Source organism: Suricata suricatta, chromosome 2 (assembly GCF_006229205.1).
Source record: "Suricata suricatta isolate VVHF042 chromosome 2, meerkat_22Aug2017_6uvM2_HiC, whole genome shotgun sequence".
NCBI classification, from domain to species: Eukaryota; Metazoa; Chordata; class Mammalia; order Carnivora; family Herpestidae; genus Suricata; species Suricata suricatta.
Genome location: NC_043701.1, coordinates 152,977,655 through 153,001,428, shown reverse-complemented (window position 1 = coordinate 153,001,428; position 23,774 = coordinate 152,977,655). Strand labels below are relative to the sequence as shown.

The 23,774-nt window shown below is 39.1% G+C and overlaps 1 protein-coding gene across 4 annotated transcripts in view; it reads left to right on the top strand.

Annotated features, from left to right (window-relative positions):
* The window catches only part of IDE (insulin degrading enzyme), a 106,005-nt gene that overhangs the window by 68,219 nt on the left and 14,012 nt on the right, over positions 1-23,774 (top strand). For 3 of the 4 annotated variants that reach the window (XM_029932234.1, XM_029932236.1, XM_029932237.1), the window contains 7 exons: positions 1,562-1,665; positions 9,254-9,356; positions 11,337-11,459; positions 13,736-13,818; positions 17,490-17,634; positions 20,138-20,248; positions 21,554-21,674. In XM_029932234.1, coding sequence (XP_029788094.1) covers positions 1,562-1,665; positions 9,254-9,356; positions 11,337-11,459; positions 13,736-13,818; positions 17,490-17,634; positions 20,138-20,248; positions 21,554-21,674 — 790 coding nt within the window. Of the gene's footprint in view, positions 1-1,561; positions 1,666-9,253; positions 9,357-11,336; positions 11,460-13,735; positions 13,819-17,489; positions 17,635-18,150; positions 18,296-20,137; positions 20,249-21,553; positions 21,675-23,774 lie in introns of all 4 variants that reach the window. The other variant, XM_029932235.1, reaches the window with a different exon arrangement.

The window sequence follows — 23,774 nt, the reverse complement described above, 5'->3', positions numbered from 1 at the left end:
GTGTCAGTTGCTAATTATATGAAAGCTATATAGATCATCTCCTTTTCTCCATTTCCATTGCTACCACCCTAGTCTGAGTTCCCATCATGTCTTGGCCTTGACTATATCCTGGTCTTTTACCTGGGGTCTCTCTCTGTGTTGTCCTGCTCGTCCCCCACTACACTTTATTTTTCCAGCCCCAGTAATCTTTTGAAAACCAAAATCAGATTGTTTGACCTCTCTGTGTCAAGTCCTTCAGGAGTTTCCCATAAGAATTGGAATAAAATCTAAAATGTCACCTTGACCTACAAGGTGATTTGGCTCCAGCCTATCTCTCTGACCATTTTCTGTTTTATTCCCCAACCTGCCTTTCCCCATTCACATTCATCTCTGGCTGTTCCAGCTGCCTGCCTGCCTAATCTTCAAGCATTCAGTTTATTATTCCCTCTTGTATATTTGGGGTCTTGTATATTTGCTGTTTTTTCTACCTGGAACATTCTTCTCTCTTGTCTTTTCATGGCTGGGTTCTTAGCATTTGGGTAGGTGTCTCTTCCTCACAGAGACCTCCCAGTCATGCCTCTGCCCCCTTTTTATTCACAGCACCTGTCACTATAATGACAGTATTTTGTTTATTGTCTGCCTCCTTCCCAAATAGAATATAAGCTCCTGGACTGAAATAGGTGAAGGCAGTTAAGAGTGCACTGGATGTATGGAAACTAATTTGGCAATAAACTATTATAAAAAAAAAAAGTGCACTGGATGAGCACTGAGTATGTATAGAATTGTGGAATCACTACATTGTCCAACTGAAACTAAAAGAACACTGTATGTTAACCATACTGGAATTAAAAAACAAAACAAAACTTTAAAACTCTGATCACTCCCTCTCTTGACTTACATGTTAATTATTGTTTTGTATTTTAGTTCAAACTTGAGTTCTTAATCCCCAAGTGAATTATTATTGTTATTATTAAACTTATTACTGTATGGAGGAAAAAAAAAAAAAAAGAAACAGCAGCATCATCTGTCTTACCTGGCACAGAGTAGATGTTTGTTAAATCCTTGTTGAATGAACGAAATGGCCCATCTCAGTATACCGGAAGTTGCTCTTACTAAAAAAAGCATCTTCTACCTTGTTTTTCTTCACTAGCCAAAACTATAAGCCATCCCCCCACCAAACAACTTTCTAAATGCTTTTCTGATTTCATTCATAGAAATTTGAGAGGAAATCTGTTCCTAAAAACGTATGTTCTTTATATTAAGAATCCTATAGATGTCAGCATTTCACTGTCAAATTTTCATTAACAAGTATTCAGTTTTTAGCTAGAAATACATTTCTCCCTGAAAAAAAATATGATTTTGCTCTCTATAATGTAAATGTATTTGGGGATTAACTGCAAAACCATCCTACAACAGGAAACTACTTTAGGTGTGGTAAGAGAAAAATTTTTCTAGGGGAGTAAAATTTAATTAAAGGAGGATGTGGGGGGTGTAAAGTAATGGATTTAATGTGTTAGAGATTTGATAGACTCTGTAATTGCCATGCACATTTAATTTATCTATTTATTTTCCTTTTAATAAGTATTATCCCCTAGAAGAAGTGCTTACAGCTGAATATTTACTGGAAGAATTTAGACCTGACTTAATAGAGATGGTTCTTGATAAACTCAGACCAGAAAACGTCCGGTGAGTCACTGCATATTTTACTGTTACATAATAAGTTTTCAATAATGATTAAAACCTGAAAATTTGGAATTGTGAATAAAGTGATATTAAACTTTTTATGAAGCATGATTAGAGTAGAAAGAATAGTGTGATGAAGGGGCACTTGGGTGGCTCGGTTCGTTGGGTACCCAACTTTGGCTCAGGTCATAATCTGATGGTTTGTGTTTCGAGCCCCACGTTGGCCTCTGTGCTGACAGCTTTGGAGCCTGCAGCCCGCTTCGGATTGTGTGTCTCCCCCTCTCTGTGTCTGTTCCTCCTTTGCTCACACACTGTCTCTCTCTCTCTCAAAAATCATTAAGTGTTTAAAAAAAAAAAAAAAGAATAGTATATTGAAGGGGTACTAAACGTCAGTGAGCCGTTGCATGACCAGCCTCTGTTACCTTTACCACCCCTCTTCATTCATCCTCTCTCCACTCTAGACGATTTTGAGGCAGTAGCTCTAAAACATGAAGACCTTTTAGCTTTTTTTTAATGTTTATTCATTTTTGAGAGAGAGACAGAAGCAAGAGTACAGGTGGAGGAGGGGCAGAGAGAGAAGGAGACACAGAATCTGAAGCAGGCTCCAGGTTTTGAGCTGTCAGCACAGAACCCAACACAGGGCTTAAACTCACAAACCGCGAGATCATGACCTGAGCCCAAGTCAGAGGCTTAGCCGACTGAGACACCCAGGTGTCCCAACCTGAAGACCTTTAAAAAAAAAAAAAAAGCCAAAAATGTAGTCATAATTTCATTATCACGAGTAAAATATAATAATATATCATCTTAAGCTGCTTTCTTCCTAACTCAAATGCCCGGTGTATCAGCTTACATGTCTGGCTTCATAAACAAGTGAGGACACCCTCTTTGTTAAGTGGAAGGAAGGATTACAATCTCAGAATCCTTCTCACTGACAAGTCATTAACCAGGAGATCAGAAATTGGTGGAGCTTTTATAGTAACAGACATATTCTTTCCAGAGGAGGTTCAGCCCTAAAGAACTTATGAACTATCCCTTGATAATTCTGCCTCAAAATTGTATTTCATCCATGTTTTCCAAAGAATATACTTAACTGGCACATATTTTGCATTTTTAAGTTTTCCCCGGTGTCAAGCACCTATTTCCAAAATTCTCCTGAAAATTTGGAAATTGAGTAAATATATTTTTTGCAGCAGTCATTTTATTAATAAAATCAACAATTGGTAGAACTTTTGAAGGAGAAAAATCCTTCTGACAGAACTGTTCCATCAATCTTTCCTAGTTGCCGTTGCTTGTACTTTTCTGATATGTACCAGCAACAAATGATGAGAAAATTAGAAGAAATATTATTGGTAGTTACACAATTTGATAAATGTGATAAAGTGACACAGAACTAACAATATGCCCACATTCTATCAATACCAGCTTCCTTATTTGGAAATTGTACTATAATTAAGATCTAACCACTGAGGGGTCTGGTGAAGAGCACATGGGATCTCCCTATACTGTTTTTGCAATTTTCTGTGGATTTGTAATTATTTCAAAATAATAAATATTTACAACAGCAACAAAAATATAAATTATGAACGAATTTAAAGATAAGCAACACATCAGTATATAAAACTACAAAACAGTGCCAAAAGAAATTAAAGACCTTGTTTGTTGATGAGGAGACTTGCTATTGAATATTTTCCTGTCTGGGACACCTGGGTGGCTCATTTGGTTAAGCTTCCAAGTTTGCTTCAGGTCATGATCTGCAGTTCACAAGTTCGAGACCTAAGTCATGCTCTGTGCTGACAGCTTGGAGCCTGGATCCTGCTTCAAATTCTGTGTCTCCCTTGGTCTCTGCCTCTCTGTCTCAAAGGTCAATAAACATTTAAAAACATAAAATAAATTTTCTCCCGTCTGATTCACAGACTCTATGTAATCACAATCTGAATCCTAGTAGCCTTTTTTTTCTTTTAGAAATTGGTAAGCTGATTCCAAAATACATATATGGGTATACAAAGGACCTAGATTAGTTATGATACTCTTGAACATAAACACAAAAGTTGGAGGACTTAAACTACCAGATTTGAAGCCTAACTAAAACCACATTAATTAAGATATTGTGCATTGGCTTAGGATCCAAAAAAAATTCATTAGGATGAAACAGAGTCCAGAAATACAACCATACATATATGTTCAGTGGACATCTTTTTTATTATGGTAAAAAACACATAATATAACATTTTAAGTGTCCAATTCAGTAGTATTTGCATATTGTTGTGAAACAGACCTCCAGGACTTTTTTACCTTGTAAAACTGAACCTGTACACATGAAACAACTCCTCTTTTCTCTTTCCTACCATCTCCTGGTAACCACCGTTCCATTTTCTGTTTCAATGAATTTGCTAACATACCTAGTATAAGTGGAATCATACAACATACCTTTATTTCACTTAGCATAATGCCTAAGGTTCGCCTGTGTGGTAGTGTGAGATGGGATTTCCACTTTGCCATATTAAACCTACAAATAGAACTTTAGAGTCTTTGCCACATGCCTTCCTTAAGTCATAAATAAGTCTCTGTTTGGGAGGGGTTCTTCTTTCTGAATATATGCAGGTCCTAGTGATAACTGTCTTCTTGTCTAAATGCTTGGTAGACTGACAGCTGACTAGAATTTAAACCACTGGCCTAAGCTTTTTTTAGACTCCACTCCTTTCCCTTTCTGAAAAGTGGAGCATTTATCTATCTCCATCTTTTCTGCCTTTTGTCCTCTCATCCAATATTTCTGGAACGTGTTGGGCATTGATCCTACTGGGATTTGTTGCCTAAGCATCAGTGAGTATGACTGATCTGCCTGCAGTGGAAATGTGAATTCATTTGAATCGCTTGGCTGACTTACTCATTAGCCCTGGCCTGGGTTTCAGCCAGGTGTTTGGTCCACCTTTGCCATTTAAAGATCCATGTTTCTTCTAAAGACAACATAAATAAGATATCAGTAGTCTTGACATTGACTAACCTGAGGCCAGTGTATCACATTTTGCTTTAGGTCACGTGTCCTATTGGATTATGAATTCTTCCTAGGTGAAAACTGTTTTTCTTGGGGTGCCTGTGTGGCTCAGTTGGGTAAACATCCAACTTCAGCTCGGGTCATGATCTCGTGGTTCCTGAGTTTGAGCCCCGAGTCAGCCTCTGTGCTGACAGCTCACAACCTGGAGTCTGCTTCAGACTCTGTGTTTCTCTGTTTCTCTGCCCTTCCCCTGCTAGCAGTCTTGCTTTCTCTCTCTTTCTTTCTCTCTCAAAAATAAACAAACATTAAAAAAAAAACTTTTTCTCAGATTCAGGCTGTCAGAGCTCAATAAAGGTTGAATTTTCTAAGCCTTTAGCCTTTCTTTGAGTCCTTCTTTCTTAAGCAACCCTTTTAAAAAGTGTCTTTTAGCGTATTTCATGAACCTCAATTTCTTCAGCCCTTTGGCTCTCCTGTCACTATTTTTTTTTAAGTTTTATTTTTTTTATTTTTGAGAAAGAAACCAAGAGCAAGTAGGGGAGGGGCAGAAAGAGAAGACAGAATCCCAAGCAGGCAACATGCTATCAGCACAGAGCCTGATGTGGGGCTTGAACTCAGTGAACTGTGAGATCATAACCTGAGCTAAGTTTTATTTTTATTTACTTCAAATTTGACTTTGTGTTTCATCAGTGCATTTTTTGGTACTTTCTTCTTTGGGGTGTATTTTTTGAAAATATGATTCGATTCCATGATATTGTAGAATTCTGGTAGAAAGAGTTCATCTGTTTAGAATCCTTATTAAAAAATTTTTTAATAGTTTATTTAGTTTTGAGACAGAGACAGCACGAGTAGGGTAGGGGCAGAGAGAGAGGGAGACACAGAATCTGAAGACAGTCTCCAGGTGCTGAGCTGCCAGCACAGAACCTGATGCAGGGCTCGAACCCACTAAGCATGAGATGGTGACCTGAGCCGAAGTCAGACGCTCAACCGGCTGAACCACCCAGGCATCCCTTATTTAAAAAAGTAATGAAACGGAAGCCCAGAGACTTGTCTAGTTTAGATCTTAACTGTGATTTTGGCAAAATCTCAAAGAAAGTGAGTCAGAGTATCAACCAGATTCCAAGTTTCTGATGGCCAGATCTGTGCCCTCTCTACTAATTCTGTTTTAATTCATCACAATTACCTGTGAAGCTTCTCCTTGTTCTTGGATGTCTTTCCACTTCTCTCTCTTAGAGATTCTTTGCAAAAGTATCATGAGAATTCATTATAGCCTTTTAATGTCTATGGTCAGGATACTTATTGTTTCTGAATGGGTCTTGTCTAGTTTCAACAGCTATTCATTCATTTCCTCTGAACATTTCTAAATGGCTGACTTGAAGTCAGTGGTGAGCATTTATTCTAGCTTACTCTTTCCTTCTCACTGTTATAAGTTTCAGTATGAAAAGAAGAGTTCATTTCTCACCTGTTTCTAAGGACCATGTCTGTCCCATAGCAGCAGCCAGCTCTGGGTGGATAGAGTTAAAGAATAGCATTGCCCCTCCCACCACAGATAACACCCTTAAAAAACTCCTCAAGACTTGTTTCCAGCATAATTAGATTTCCAGCACATAGTTTAAGGATGCTATAGTATCTGTGCTAGTTTTTCTCCATTGTCTGTAGTTAAATATGCTGCAGCCCTCCATGGCAGACTTAGATTATCGTAACTTCCCTCTTGTTACCCTAACTCAAGTGTTCTTGTCTTCCCACACTCCAGTTTGTGGATTTCTTTTTCTTTCTTTCTTTCTTTCTTTCTTTTTTTTTTTTTAACACTTATTATTTGAGAGATAGAGTGAGACAGAACATGAGCGGGGAGAGTCAGAGAGAGGAGACACAGAGTCTGAAGCAGGCTACAGGCTCTGAGCAACTATCAGCACAGACCCCGAAGTGGGGATTGAACCCACCGACTGTGAGATCCTGACCTGAGCCCAAGTCGGAAGCTTAACCAACTGAGCCACCCAGGCGCCCCTGGTTGGTGGATTTCTAAGTAGATTTGAAGTGTATGTACTCTGTCTCTGCTATCATTCCCCTTGCCTACCTTTTCTAATTTATTTTTAAATACCTAGTCTTTCACTGTATATTTCATTTTTAAATTCCTCAGTGGTACACTAATTCTTGTTTTGCAAAGGTATCTCTGTCAGGCCAGTATTTGATGCCCTTGTTTGGGGAATTATGTTTATCTATTTTATATTTGCTTCCTTGTAACATTTCACATGTTACCCATACACTTATTACTATGCAGCTATCTCAATCCAATAGGATTGCACCTGACCAATCTCCCTTCTCCCCATTTCTAACTTGCGAATTGCTAAGCAGTGTCCGGGGTCTGCTGCTCTCCATGTCACATAGTCATCCTCCAAAGCATTTGGCAGCTTTACCTGAGCCTTTCAGGGAAACCAAAGCCATCTATGTAACAAATTTTTCCAAAACCAAGCATCTCATGGAAAAGAAGATGGTAACACCACCTCTCTACCCGGTTATTTTACTTCTAACACAGTTTTCAGAAGTCTCCTTTAGAATTAGTCCATCCATTCTTTAGGAAATGAGCAAGAGTGGAAACACTTTCTAGGGCTGAGTCTTAGTAGACCCTGTCATATATTGAATGAATAACCTTAAGAAACATTATATGCCTTCCATGTGGCCCTGTGAGCTCCTCCTCCTCCCTGCATTTTTTCCTTTTTTTTAAATTTATTTTTTAACTTACATCCAAGTTAGTTAACATATACTGCTGACTTACATCCAAGTATATAGCATGTACTGCATTAATGATTTCAGTAGTCCAGTAGTTCATCCCCTATGTATAATACCCAGTTCTCATCCCAACAGGTGTCCTCTCTAATGCCCCTTACCCATTTAACCCATCCCCCATCCACAGCCCCTCCAGCAACCCAGTTTGCTCTTTGTATTTAGGAGTCTCCTATGTTTTGTCCCCCTCCTTGTTGTCATATTATTTTTGCTTCCCTTCCTTTATGTTCATCTGTTTTATATCTTAAATTCCTCATTTGAGTGAAGTCATATGATATTTGTCTTTCTCTGACTGGCTACTTTTGCTTAGCATAAAACCCTCTGGTTCCATCCATGTAGTTGCAAATTGTGGCCTTGTGAGTTCTGTATACCCTGTACATGTACCCTGCAAAAGGAATTCTCAAACTGCCTAACATGGACCACTTCTGGACATAATAACAGACATCTTTCTTCCATTAAACCCTAAGATTTCTCGCTATGTTTCTGTGGAATATATTCTTACTTAGCATGTTTTCTAGAACTGGTAGTGGTCACTGGCAGCTAGGCCAGATCGGGAATACCTTCAGCTGGGAGATTAGTCAGTCATACTAACAGGTTAGTCGAATTGCTTGTGGTATCTACCCTAAAGCAAGTGATAAGCCAGAGTCCAGCGAGCCAAGTAGAGTATTTCATCTAGAATGAATAAGAAATTGACAGTGATTCAGACAGTCAAGCATTGAAGTTGGGAAGGTCTGCTGAGGGGCAGGAACTAAAGATTTGGCAGATGGTTGAGTATTCAGTAGAGGGGAGTTTTCATTGCAAGTACTGGGCTTTCAGCAGTGAGGCAGACATTCAGAGGCTAGAACCAAACCTCTGAGAAGACGGGTGAGAACAAGTAGGAGCACACCTAGCCCTTGTTATTGGAATTGGGACATAAAGGAGAAGTGGGACCCGTAACAGGACTGAACTTTTTTTTTCTCTCTCTTTTGACTTCTCTTCTGGGCTGTTTCTACTTTCCCATCAATGAAAGCTTCTAACAAACCAGAAGATAGATACGTGTTTCTTGGTTTTGTTTCCTTCACCTCTAGCAATAGGAAGGCCAGTGTACATGTACTAGATGTATTATGATAGTAGTCTGTGGCAGGAAAAAACATAGAGCACAAACTTAGCAAATAATAAGAGGAGTGTGCTTTTGGTTTTTTGGATATCTGGATGAACCAACAAGGGTGTTTTGATGTTTTGTTTTCTGTTTTGCTATTTTTGTTAACACTGGGCCTGAGCTGTTCCTGGGAAGGAATACTTTGTTTTGCTTTTTTAAAGACTATTTTCCAACTGAATTCAATTTTTTTCCCTAACTACTACTCTTTTAAAATTTTAGTTGGTAGCATACCCACAAGAGACCTGCACACAGTTTTTCATATTAAAAATGATGGGCTCTAACCAAATAACAATCTCAGACAGTCTGTGGCCAGAAACCTCTATAGTTCATTGCTTGTTTTGACTAAACATTATAGGACTTACTGGGTCTTAGAGGCCCACCATATTCTTGGATATTATTCACATTTTTAGGGCACTTGGGTGGTTCAGTCATTTGAGTATCTGACTCTTGATTTTGGCTCAGGCCATGATCCCAGGGTCGTGGGATTGAGCCCCGCATCAAGTTCCACAATGAGCTTGAAGCCTGCTGAAGATTCTCTCCCTCTGCCCTCTCCCCAACTTTGGCACGTGCTCTCTCTCTAAGATAAAAATAAAAAAACATTTTCAGGAGCCAGGTTCTAGAAGTACATGTATACAACATGAGTTTATAGGGGTTTTTTATTTGTTTCTTCCATTTATCTTTAGGGTTGCAATAGTTTCCAAGTCTTTTGAGGGAAAAACTGATCGCACAGAAGAGTGGTATGGAACCCACTACAAGCAAGAAGCTGTACCAGACGAAGTCATTAAGGTAGGGTTATTACTCATCTGTGAATAAACGTGGTGTGTGAGGGGCACCCAAGAACATGAGCTCCCTAGGTCAGCGCATGGGCCAGTGTGGAGAGTGTCGGCCTGTAGCTGTCTCTTCTGTCCTGAGTGGAGTGGACAAGGAGATGGAGAGCTAGAGCTTCGGTTTTTGCATGAAGAAATGGCACAATGGCCACCTTCTCATGTGTCTGTTAAACCATCAGGGCTGAAAGCAGACCCCCCTGCCTTATGCAGTCAAAGATCATTGAAGTCCAGAGTACACAGAGAAATAAAGGCACCAAAACAGGCAAGAAGAGATGGAAGTAGCATGAACGAGAGATACAAGGGCTGTAGAGGGCTCACCGTCGTGCTGGGAATAGTGTCTGGGATCCACACAGTCTTCACTAGGAGGTGCCGTGTTGTACGCCTCATACCGTCTCGTTGCTTTTTGTCAATGTCAGGGAATTAGAGTTTGTTTCAAAACAGCTGTGTTTAGATAGTACGTCACCCTGGTCATCAGTAGTCAAGCTTTTGTTTGTGAGTCTTCACCTACTTGTGTAGTGCTTTTTCTTTTTTAGTTTTTACTGTTACTCTAGCTTTGAGATTGTGTCCTTTGTTCGTGAGAAGACACCAGAAAGCCTTGTTCTGACTACATTCTAGACAACCTTGAATAATGGACATTTCTTAAATGTACTTGTATGATGAAAATACATAAAAAAATAAGAGGTCGTTTAAGGAAATCATTGCCCTGATCTATTCACAACACAGAAGGAGATCACTGGAGCCCCCTCGTATATGAAAATACCCCTCCAGCTAAACTGTGAGGAATGCTGATCTCCCATGAATTAATTGTAAAACGAAAGAGAACCCTTATTCACCAAGCTCTGTTCATAACAAACCTGCCCCAAATGGGAATTTTTAGAATAAATTTATTTGGAGGACACCTGGCCGTCTCAATTGGTAGAGCATGCAACTCTTGGTCACAGAGTTGTGAGTTCAAGCCCCATATTGGACTTAGAGCTCACTTACTTAAAAACAAAACAATAAAACCCAAAACAACCCAAATTTATCTGGGAGTTCAGCAGTGAAATTATTTACTGCAGGTTTCCCAGCTCCTACTGTTCAGCCATTCGGGAGACTTAAGCTGCTACTCATAAATAATATGGTCAACATCCCCACCATTGCAGTGCCAAAAAACAAATGTAGAGACCAAAAAAGAACCATAGAAGCTGTGTGCCAGGATCATCTGGAGCCCAAATTACTGAACCCAGCCCAGTATTGTTGCCTTTTTTTTTTTTTTAAATAATGGGAAGTCTTATAAATTAGAGTCCAACAATCATTGATCTGTGATCTGTCCCATTTAGCTTTTGGAAATAGCCCATGGAGCACAACCGACAAGGTGTATCAACCCTGTTGTACAATCCAGACTTTAGTCTCCACTTTGTCCTTGACTTTGTGCTTGAATTACTGGTTCACCTGGAAGTTCACATGGTCATCAGGAGAGTGGTGGAAGGAAGCAGTGCTAATGTGAAAGAAACCCTTTAATCCAGGTTTCATCCATACATCCAAGTAACAGTGCAGCTGAAAGTTTAATTTTTTTATAAATGACCTGTTATCTATCAATTGCAGGAGTATCTCCTTTTCCAGATTATTCTCCATTCTTTAAGGAGCTAAAGCAAACGTGATCTTCATATGGACCAGGTAGTCTCTCAGTGTTCTAAAGTCCCAGATTGTCCCTTAATCTCAGCTAGTCATTTTGGAAATATGTAAAGAGGAAAGATAGATATGTATAAAATCTTGACTAGTAAAAGAGAAACCAACTCAAGTTTCATGAATAGCTATCAGTATATTTGGAAGTGGAAAAAGAAAGCTGTGTGACTTATCCCCTTAATATTTGCCTAGACATTAAGCACAGGAACTATTTTAAACTCTTGAATGCAACTCTTAATTGCTTTTGTGTGTGTGTTTCTCATTATTCATCCAGAAATGGCAAAATGCTGACCTGAATGGGAAATTTAAACTTCCAACGAAGAATGAATTTATTCCTACGAATTTCGAGATTTTATCATTAGAAAAAGAAGCGACACCATACCCTTCTCTTATTAAGGTAACATGTTAGAATCAGTGACTTTTTTTTCTTGTTAATGCTTATTTATTTTGAGAGAAGGGTTGTAGAGAGAGGGTATGGAAGAGAGGCAGAAAGAAGTACAGAGAGACAGCCCCTACAGGCTGTGCACTGTCATTGCGGAGCCCAATTCAGGGCTTAAACTTATGAATCGTGAGATCATGACGTGAGCCAAAACCAAGAGTAGGTTAAGTAGGATGCTTAATCGACTGAGCCACCCAGATGACCCTAGAATCGGTGATTTCTAAATTAAGGGGATGCACCTCTTACATGGAAGGGATGGCGAGAGGATTTCTTGCATTTGGTACTGTGTTGTTTTGGGGGGCTCACATCCTAAGAGCTAACAGAAAGATGTAGAGAGAATAAGTATAAGAAATAGTAAAAGTCTAGAAATGTTAAAGCAAACTACTAAAAAATTTAGAATCTAGGGTATTGTTTTCATTGCAGAATAAAAGAAAAGGTAAGTCTAGACTACAACCACAAGTCTACTGAAAATTACCAGCCTCTTTCCCATAGTCACTGAAGACCCAGTAGAAAGTGCGTTTATGCTGCAGCATGAAAGTTAGAGATAAAGAGAGAATCTCTAAACCCTGGAAGAGAGCATATCCAAAGGTAGTTGTTGGATTTCATGCCCTTAAAAATAATTCTCACTTTGGTAGAATAGCTATTGGAAGTTGATGAGAACAAGGAATATAGGAAGTTAATAAGCCGGTGAAAAAGGTGATTGAGAAATGGGCACTTTTTTTTTTCCAGAATATTCTTTTTGTGTCATTATTTTACACTTTGAGCAAATTGTGTAGAAAAATGGATCAAATTACTACTGCACATCCTCTTTCCTAAATTCTCTTTCTAAACTCCCTACTATAGACACACATCTTTCAAAAAAATATTTTCTTCAAAGGACCTAACATTTAGATTAACTCAATGAGACAAGAGTTAGTGTTTAGAAACTTGAAATTTATCTCAAACAACTAGATTATTAACTAGAGAACCAACCATTTTTCTTTAAAAATGACATTTGAGGGGAGCCTGGGTGGCTCAGTCAGTTAAGCATCCGACTTCAGCTCAGGTCATGTTCTCAGGGTTCATGAGATCGAACCCCGCATCAGGCTCTGTCCTGACAGCTCAGAGCCTGCTTCAGATTCTGTGTCTCCCTGACTCTCTGCCCCTCCCCTACTCATACTCTTTCTCTCTCTGTCTCTCAAAAATAAACATTATTTTAAGAAATGACATTTGAATGAGTTATAGGCTGGGTTATTCAAAGAGAAAGCTTGTTTACCTCTCCTATTTGTTGTTCAAGTAGGTCTTCTCAGAGTAAACTAAGGAGAACATTTATATCTCTCGTCAGAGTTTCAGGAGTTTTTAATGCCATATGAGGGAAGTGGGGAGTTAAGGTAGTAGCTTATTTGTTCATCCTTGGCTGTGTGAGTTATCCACTACTGCATCATAACTAATTTCTCCAAATTTTAGCAGCTTAACGTTTATTTTATCTCCATGCAATTTCTGATGATCAGGAATCTGAAAGTGGCTTAGTTGGGTGGTTCTGGTTCAGGGCCTCTCATTAGTTATAGTCCAGCTGTTGACTGGGGCTTTGGCCATCTGATGGCTCAATTAGGGATGAAGGATTTTCTTCCAAATTCAGTTGTGTGGTTGTTGGAAGGCCTTAGTTCTTCACCACATGGGCCTCTCCATAGAGTTGTTACTTTGGAAACTGGCTTCCTCCAAAGTGGGTGATCAAGATGGTAGCCATAGTGTCTTTTAGGATCTAATCTCAGAGGTACCATGCCATCACTTCTGTCATAGTCCATTGGTCATGTAGACCAGTCCTGGTTCATTGTGGGAGAGAGGACTACACAAGGTGTGATGTTGGCAGGCAGGGGTTGCTGTGGCCCCTCGTGGAGGCTGGCAGCTGTTCCCTCCTGAGGACTCCTGCATCTGCCTCCCAGTGTTCACAGAGACAGGGACAGGACGGTCATAATTTGCTTCTCCAGTCCACCTCTTCCTCTACTGTGTCCCCATCCGCCCACCCACCCAGGAGAGACAGAAGGGTGATTTCTCTCTATCACCAGGATCAGCAGTTTTCTCTTTCCACCCTCCCACCGTGACTCTCTGAGTTGCTTCAAGGCCATAAAACAGCAACCTCTGCAGCACGGAATTCTCAGCAGTGCCTCTGTCCTGTTCCTCTTGAAGTGTGATTTGATTGAGCTTTTTGCAGAAAGTGCCTGTATTTTCCTAACCAAATTATTTCTCCATCACAGGATACAGCCATGAGCAAACTCTGGTTCAAGCAAGATGATAAGTTTTTCTTGCCAAAGGCTTGTCTCAACTTTGAATTTTTCAGGTATGTAAAATGAATCTAGCTACAAAGTGTCTTATAAAAATCAACAATCGCATTCCTAAAAGTTTTCTTCACGTCCACGGACCCAGGTATAGAAGTGAAAGGAACTAGATTTCTGTGGCTGGAGCCGGGGAAGGCTGCTGCTGGTAAGGGATATCGTGAAAGCCAAGGTTGTCTGTTCTTCCTCTGCACTGATGAGCACACTCATTAACCGACATGATTTATGCTAGCTGTTAGGAGGGCCTTCCTAGCCTTTAGAACTTTGGAGCCTAGGGAGGCCGTAGACTCACCCAGAAATTTCATTGAGAAATTACACATTGGGGTGTGTTCTGTTGTAGTTTTGGTTTTGTATTCCTGAGATTTTCCCAGAGGAAGAGGTAGTAGTTCCTAAATGATTTTGAGTCTTTTCCAGCCCTTTAAATACCAGAAGCCCTTAGGTACTGCTTTCTCTATTCCTAGCTTTGTTACTTAAAAATGATTTAATTAAAAAAAAAAAAGAACATGTTTAGTAACATTTGTAAATTCTACCATTGGAATGATTTCTCAGTATAAATCTGCAGTTCATCACTGTCTCCTTTTATTTATTTGTAAAGCATATCACCCCGTTCAAATTTTACTTTGTGAGTTTACAATTTATAATTTTTTATTTAAAATTCAGTGGTGTGTATTTATGAAATATACCTATCATCATGTAATAATGTTCACTAATTTTTATTTGATAGACTTAACATGAAATTAAAACTAAATGCATTTTAAATGTTTTGGAAAAGGGGGAGAAAATCTAAGAGTAGAAAGTTGGTATTTCACCACTGTGTACTGCTTAGATTGTAGGGATGTGAACATGGTATTTTATAGCTGGAGATTCATTGACTTGTCTGGAGCTGCACTGAGATTGTTTATGTTTTATACTAATCATGAACTGCCCAGCTATGGCTTATTGTTGGTAGAGAGCATTACAAAGCTCGTTTTATTTTTTGATACTCAGAGTGATATTTGTAACTTTCCAAGCAGCTTGTCACCACTGTGCCGTGTGACTTCTATGATTATGAATTTCTTTACAGTACCTGTTGAAAGACTTTGATACTTTTGCATTCTCTAACTGGCCCACATTGTTCTTACAATTAAAAACATCACCCCAGAAGTCCCTCTCTCTGTGTTCTGGTCTTTCTGCAGGCCACACTGTTAGCTTTCTTGACATTTTCTGTGTGTGTATACCTTTTAGTCTTTTCAAAAATAGAATTGTTATATGTACTTAGTTATAGGTTAAAAAAACCTCTGATTCATATTTAAGCATATAGTACCTGCATACAAAATACTTTTATTTATTTATTTTAAAAATTTGTTTTAATATTTATTTATTTTTGAGAGAGAGACATAGAGTGTGAGAGGGAGAGAGGCAGACAGAGATGGAGAGACAGAATTCAAAGCAGGCTCCAGGCTCTGAGCTGTCAGCACAGAGCTTGATGGAAGGCTCAAATCCACAAACTGTGAGATCATGACCTGAACCAAAGTTGGACGCTTAATTGACTGAGGCACCCATGTGCCCCCTAAATAATATTTTTTAAATTAACAAATCAGCCAGAATTTAAGCATTGCAGTTGAATCATGTTCTCTCTTCAGCTCACCAGCATAGCTGCTGTGCACGCAGCATTTTAGAACATGTCTTTGAGTTACATTCAGAGCTTGAGCCAAATGGCTTTGAGCTCCCAGACTTGACTTTTTCTGGCATTTCACTTCTACCTAAGATCGGCATATAGGTGCCTGTGAGGCTAAGCCCTTTCTAGATTCTCTTTTATTTGGTAATTTTGCTTCTGAGTGTTGTGCTGTAAGTTTCTGAGCTGCTGTTTGCTTCTTTTAAAGAAGGAAGTGTGTCATCATGTATAATATAATGCTTTAAAAAAATTCAGTGACAGAACATCCATTTAGATTTTCCAGATGGAGAAAGTTTATATAGTTACAGAGTTTTCTCTTTGATTTTTAAAATAAATTTTTTTAGTGTTTATTTATTTTTGAGAGACAGAGCATGAGATGGGGAGGGGTAGAGAGAGAGAGAGAGAGAGGGAAATACGGAATCTGAAGCACAGAGCCCGATGTGGGGCTCAAACCCATTAGTGGTGAGATCATGACCTGAGCTAAAGTCAGATGCTTAACTGATAGAGCCACCCAGGCACTCCTCTCTTTGATTTTTAATTCTCTAAGTGGCTAAGCCTCTTACTCCTATTTTTGCTTCATTATCAGCTTTGATAAAATTATTGGCTTTGCTAGCAACACATTAGTTATACTGTGGAGTGAAACTAATTTGCTGCCAAACAAGCCAAGCAGGCACCTGGCCTCAGGTCCTTGCACTGGCTGTTTCCTCAACTTGTCCCACTCAGATATCTGCAGAGCTTGCTCCTTTGCTTCCTTCAGATCCAGGCCCAGAGGTCATCTGATGAGAGGGGCATTGATTAACTATTGTATGTAAATTAGCCATCTTCCTATCCTGCCACCACCACCCTTCACTTCTATTCTTCTTACTCTGCTTAATTTTTCTGCATAGCACTATCCCCACTTGACATGTTAAAATTTATTCTCTCCTTCAGTTAGAATGTTAAACTCTGTGAAGTCAGAGACTTTGCCTGATTTGTTTCTTCTTTATTCTCAGTACCCAGAGAAGAGCCTAGCAGTGGGCTCTTCTGATCTATACCTGCTTATATGTGTTACAGTAGTAAGCGTGTGATACATATCTGTTGAGTGAATGACTTACTTGCTTGTCATAAAGGTAAGCAGTGTCCTATAATCAGATGAGTAGATCACTTGACTTGGATTTGAATCCTAAGTCTGCCACTACTAACCCAGGTGACATCAGGAAAACTGTTTCTTATTTGGGAAATGATTTAAGTCAGGTGGATCTCTGGGGTCCTGGTTAGCTCTTGCATTCTCTAATTGTTTCCTCTTTTTGGTTGTTGTTCTTCACTTAAGTGTTTTTTTTTTTTAATTTTAATATTTTTTTCCTAGCTCTGGCTGCAGTTATATTGTGGGAATTATCAAATATTTTACTGGGAATCCTCTAGCTTTATTGGTTTTGGGAAAAACTCAGATAAGCTAATATTTTACAGATATTCGTAAACTTTCTCTTTTAAGTTCAAAATCACAGCACACAGACTTCTCAGTCTCATACTCCTGTCCACCAAAGGTATGGCTTCTTTGGAGGAGGAGGACACGCAAATGCCAGATGAGCTCTGTCCAGCCATGTCTTCCTTCTTTGTCTTTTTAATTTATTTATTCATTTTAAGTAATCTCTGTGCCCACTGTGGGGCTTGACCAAGAGTCACATGTTCTGCCAACTGAGCCAGCCAGGGGCCCCTACCGTGCCTCCTTCTGTGAGCCTCAACACAGGCGTGCCTCATGGCTTGTTCCCGCTCCTTACCTGCCCTGCGTTTCTAATTCATCAGTCTGGCCACACCATCTGGAATCAACATTTGCCTCTCCCTCCTCACCACCGTCAGCAGACTTGGCATATTTCGGGCTTCTTGGTTTTTTTCCCCCTCCTGAGAAGAACCGACTCAAGAATTCAAACAATACCTTCAGGAAATTATATTAACCAGTAATTCAGTTTCTTGATCCATCTCGAAAGGCCACATCACATTGGGAAGTAATAAATCAGCTATTTTACTGTCAACATTTTCTTCCAGCCCATTTGCTTATGTGGACCCCTTGCACTGTAACATGGCCTATTTGTACCTTGAGCTCCTCAAAGACTCCCTCAACGAGTATGCATATGCAGCAGAGCTAGCAGGCTTGAGCTATGACCTCCAAAATACCATCTATGGGATGTATGTAAGTACCCACGTCTTAGAGCCTTCCACTCATCAACATTTTTTATATTGATTTGATGGAAGCGTTTTTGATTGAGGGTATGAGTTTAATTTCTTTTTAAAAAATATTTATGGCTAATCATATTTTCTCATTTAATTTTTAAGTTCACTCTTATTCTGAGTATTCAGCATTATATTCACATTATGCAAATTCTTGATTTCTGTTTTGTGTTTTTTTGTTTTTTTTTCTTTTTAATTTTTTACATCTTTCATCAGATTGTCATATTTTTCTCCTCAAACAAAATTGGACCCTGATTTAGGTTTAGATCTCATCCATTCTCTATGTGAAATCTTGGTCTTTGACAACAGAATGAAGTCTTCCCACCATTGTTAAAATTAAAACATAAGGTTGGCCTATTCTGTTTCCCTAGAAATTCAGATCATGAGGCTGCATATCCATACTCTTCGGTCATGTTTCTTCATTATCATGTCACTGCTTGAGGTATCAAAGCATTTCTTTTGTTTTTCTTTTTGTTAGTCGCTACATTTATGCTGATCCTCTCCATTGCAACATGACATACCTGTTTATCAGGTTATTGAAGGATGATTTAAAAGAGTATACATATGCAGCACGCCTCTCAGGTTTGAGCTATGGCATTGCATCAGGGATGAGTGCAATACTTGTAAGTAAAATGAAAACCACAGAAAAGGCACCACACCGTTTAAGCATTATGTTGAGCTTGGGAAAACTATTAACTTCTGCATTCTTAAATAAGAAGGTTGATGGTTTTTTCCTTGCACCTTTTTAGTGATTGAAGAACTCAGATTAGTATTAGTTCCACTAATGAATGATTTAGTGCAACTTGTGAACATGTATGTGTGCTACATTTATATGCATGTTCCTCTGCCTGAAATGTTTAACATATTAATTCTGAAAGCATGTTCTTTCCATGTGCTTGAGTATATTAACGTCTATAAGTGAAAAATATCTGTAGTTATAGCTGTGGTGCTTGAAATTTACTCCTATGTAAGCTTCCTTTATTTTTGCTGACAGCAGTAGAAAGCTCCTGTGTTCAATACAGTTGATGTTTTCATCTAGTTTATTTTGTAGCATGTACCATTGGCCACTTTTAAGTGTGTTTTAATATAAGCTTATTAAAAACATACCAAGAAATAACGAGATCCTTGCTCTTGAAATTATTTCTGATGTTTCCAAATCTTTATCTCATTTCCAAATTAACATCCCTTGAACGGCACACATTCATCTTCACTTTTCTTGAAAAAATACTGTATGTTTTAGTAACAGCTGCAATTGAGAGCATGTGCTGTGTACTCCTCTTTATAAATTCTTATACAACAGGTTTTAGGGTTTTAATATTGTATTTTGCAGTGCTTTTCTTTCTTCACACAAGTAAATTTTCTGTTAGCTTTTATTTAATGTATAAGAGTGTATGTAACTAGCCATTTTCAGAGTCTAAGGAAATTTGAAGCTAAGAGATCAAAATAAACTCCAAATAGAAAAGGAGTAGCCTATTTATTTTTTGCTCTTGAGCTTTAGTAGCATATTACCATTAAAATAAATAATTTTTAATTTATGACAAAATGAGCTTTCTACTAGTTGTCACTCGAGTCCCCATGCTCTGTGATGTGCTCACCACGGCCAGTGATGACTGTCTGTCCTGCTGAAGTTCTTGCTTGTTATTCTGTGTGAGGCAGAGGCTTTCATAGACCTTCTGCGTGCAGTGCATCCTCTGCTGCTGCCGATGCCACCATGTGGAAACACAGCAAGAGGCATCCCTTGCTTTTCCAATGTTATGCTTTCGGAGATCATCAGAGTACACTGTCCACGGCAACATCCTGACAGTACAGACAATGTGTCCTCACTGTGCAGCATTGGCTTTTGATACATCAGCAGAATTCATCAAACAAGCATCTGTGTGGATCCCGTTTGAGCAACATTGAATGACAAAAATGGCAAAATGCCACACGAATATACACACATGTACAAAATTAAAGCCGCCTGATCTCTCCAAAAATGATTGTTTAAATATTGAGATATTTAAATATAAACAATTTGAGGACATACTTAACAGTTGGCTAGATAATACTACCTGTGATTTTTTAACTTTTTTATCACAGCTATAAAAACCTTAAGCCTGATATTCCTTAGAGATTATTTTTGAAGATTAAACTTGAAACACATTCTGTGATGAATTTTGATTTAATGAGAACTTGAATGTCAGTGGTATGATATGTTTTCCTTTAGTTTGGCATCAGGTGAGTTTTCCTACTGTTGACGTTGGTTAGGAACAGCAAAATTAGGCTTTGGGATTATTAGTAAATAACGATGGTTAATGTGCTCTTCCTTAAGTGTTAAAAATCAATTAATTGACTTTACTTCATTTTTATTTTAATATGCTAGGCTTTGGAATTTTCTAAATATTTAAAAATCAAGCTTATGGTGTTTATTTGGAAGTTTTTTTGTGATGTTTTTAGACTTCTAATACACTGAACTCTTTTTGTAGCTCTCGGTGAAAGGTTACAATGACAAACAGCCAATTTTGCTAAAGAAGATTATTGAGAAAATGGCTACCTTTGAGATTGATGAAAAAAGATTTGAAATTATCAAAGAGGCAGTAAGTGTTCTGAATTCATTTTTGTAAATTTGCCACATTATGAACATTTTTAAGAAAAAGGAGGGGGTGGCTGGCTGATTCAATAGGCTGAGTGTCAGACTCTTGATTTCAACTCAGGTCATGATCCCACGGTTGTGGGATCGAGCCCCATGTTCAGCTCTGTGCTGAGCATGGAGCCTGCTTAAGATCCTCTTGCTCTCTCCACCTTCCCCTCACCCCCACTCGAGGGTGCTCTCTCTTCCTCTAAAAAAGGCAGAGAGGAGGAGAAGCACCACTAACCGTGTGCCAGCCCTCTTACTCTGTCTTTGCTAAACCCTGTGCTCTATCCGGAATGAAAGCCTGGGAGACTCAGGGACACCTGCCCCTGAAGAGCTGGGAAGGTCGCAGCCCTGACTTTGAGAGAGAAACCTGAGGTGGACCTCGTGGCTGCAAAGGACCCCTTGAAAGTGTCATTTAATCTCTACTGAAGAACACATGGTTCTGCTGGCTAAGGGCTTCCTAGCACGAGGACCTTGTTACATAGGACAGACTGTTTAGGCTAGATGTGTCTTCCACTAAAACTCGACTCATGGCCAGCCTGATGATGGAAATAAGGGATGGATGGCTGTTTTAAAAGCCAAGCTGTGACTTTAATTGTACACCCTCCAAAAATTAATATTTTTCAAGTGTGGTTTTCGGATGAAGATCTAATATTTTATATATGTTAAGTGGACATGTTGCTTGCCTATGGAGACTTTGGAATGGCCTTATGGTACGGAACCAAAGGATACCCAGAGCTGGAGGCCTTGAATACTGAGGAGGACTCTCTGAAGGAGAAGATGTCCCATAGTGAAGACTCTTAGGATACAGGTCAGCCTGGATACAGCAGCAGCCTGGATGGACAGAGGAAAAACATGCCCTTTAATTTAAGGATCAGAAAGGAGTCAGCCTCGTTCTAAATTACCTCACTTCAAGGGGTGCCTGGGTGGCTCAGTGGGGTGTCTGTCTTCGGTTCACGTCATGATCTCACAGTTCGTGGGTTCGAGCCCTGCATCAGGCTCTCTGTTGTCAGCATGGAGCCTACTTCGGATCCTGTCTCCCTTTCTCTACCCCTCCCCTACTCTCTCTCATTTTCTCTCTCTCTCTCTCTCTCTCTCTCTCTCTCAAAAATAAACATTAAAAAATATAATAATAAATTATTATTATTATTATTACTGCATCCCAGTAAACATGATTTATGCAAGATGAAGTTTGATTATACTTGATCTTTTTAAGTGATTTGAAAAGGACTTCTAAAACAAACGAACCCGTATCTGTCTTTACTAGTACATGCGCTCCCTCAACAATTTCCGAGCCGAGCAGCCTCACCAGCACGCCATGTACTACCTCCGCTTGCTGATGACTGAAGTGGCCTGGACGAAGGATGAGTTAAAAGAAGCCCTGGATGGTGAGACTCTTTTTCTACTTATAACCCTATTCATTTTTTTCTTTAAAATTGTTTTGATCTATCTTGATATCTAGTGTTCATGTTTTCTAATAACTTGTAGTTTTATTAAAGCCAGCTGTGCATCCTTTTTTAAAAAATAAAAACAGTGGTGGCCTTTGAAGTGGCTTTCGTATTCAGGCAGTTTAGCCACATTTGCTGCTTTCAGTCTAGACCCATAGCAGTTAATCACTACTGTTCATAGATTTCTGCAGATGACTGAAGGTTTGACCAGAACACTTACCTTGCTAATATTGGAGTTTTCAGAAGAGGAAAAAAGGACTGAGCTTGGAAGTCTTGTCACACAGAAAGAGTGCTCAGACATCTTTAGATCTGTTCAGTTAAAAACTGGAAAATGTGGGGCGCCTGGGTGGCTCAGTCGGTTAAGCGTACGACTTCAGCTCAGGTCACAATCTCATGGTTTGTGGGTTCGAGCCCTGCATGAAGTTCTGTGCTGACAGCTCAGAGCCTGGAGTCTGCTTCAGATTCTGTGTTTCCCTCCTCTATCCCTCCCCCTCTCGCATTCTCTCAAAAATAAGTAAACATTAAAAAAAATTAAAAATTAAAAAACCTGGAAAATGTGCGAAGCCTAAAGAATCATTTGTTGCCTGTTTTCTAAAATCGTAAATCTAGTTTTCAGAGGCTTTGCTTGAATGTCCTAAATTCCTTGAGAACAATGATTATGCCTTCTTTTTATCCTCTTTATTTAATATCTAGTGCAATACTGTGTCCTCAACATGTGTCTAATGAATGCCTATTAAATGGAATGAAATTACTTCAAGATTGTTTTATTAGGAAGAATGCTAGACTGATAATACCTTTTATTGTTTTACCTTTTTTACATCTCAGCATTGCTTTCCAACTGTTCTTTTTCCCCAAATACTCAGCAATAAAAGAATACTGTTGAATTTTTAATGACCTTTTATGACAAGTCCTTACTTATGCTTATTATGTAAGTATACTTTTGATGTCTTCAATGACAAATCAAGAGCAAAGTATTGACAGTCATTTTATTGGTTGCCTCAGATACTGAATAGGCATATAGATCATAAAATTCCTTAACTAGAACTGATCCATTTTGAATCTGGGCAGTTAATATACTTTTCTTTACAAAGTGTTTGAATCATGTCTAGTTAATAGGGAGAATTTTACCTTTAAAAAAATAACCTGCATCATTGACTTAAAGTCTACTTAAAACAACCTGAACCTGCATTTAGTGTACTCAAAAAGCAAAAGTATTGAGTTTTCCCTCCTTTGTCAAATTCTGGGTCAGGTGGTAGGTAAGTTGTAAGCAGAATAAGCTCTAAAGTATATCATAGGTATGTGACACCTGAAATGTGTTTTATAAAAAGAAAGCACCGTTTTGGTTGACAGTCTCTGCTCAAATAAGCCCTCATTCTGTTTCAGTGTGTGTATACTCACAGTGGCCCAGTACTGCCGATGTGCTTAGTGTGGAGACAGTCCAGCGACAGTCAGTCAGCTCTCCGGTGCCATGGTAACAGGAACCTCAGAGTTCAGTGGGTCCAGCAGCTTCTACCGACCACCTGCTGCACACCAGGCCCTAGACTTCAGGGACTTGAGACAAAAAATATTCACTTAGATGGGGTTTCTTGGATCAAGGAGTTGCAGTCTAGTGGCAAAGACAGAGTCAGTTGCTGGTGGCTGAGGTCTGCAGAGCGTGGTCAAGGGGTCTGGAGAACAAGTGTGCTCTTGAGAATTAGGCGAGTGGTCAAAGGCAGCTGTGCAACGTTCTAGCATGACACCTTTGGGCAAGAAATTTAAATGGTCTTCACTTCAGTTTTCTCACCTTTAAAACAGGGATACTAGTATGTACTTTATAACATAACATATATGAAATGATAGACCATAGCAGGCACTCGTTAATTCCCTTCCTATGTCTCTCTTTGAATTTCAGTCTCTATTTTTAGCATACATTGTGCCAGTTGTTAGTATGATGTCCTAATGGAGAAGGGACAGCTCCTTCTTATTGAAGAATTAAATCAATGTATGTAAAAGTAATGAGGGGAACAGAAAATCACTATTGTGATGCTGTAATAGTAATTT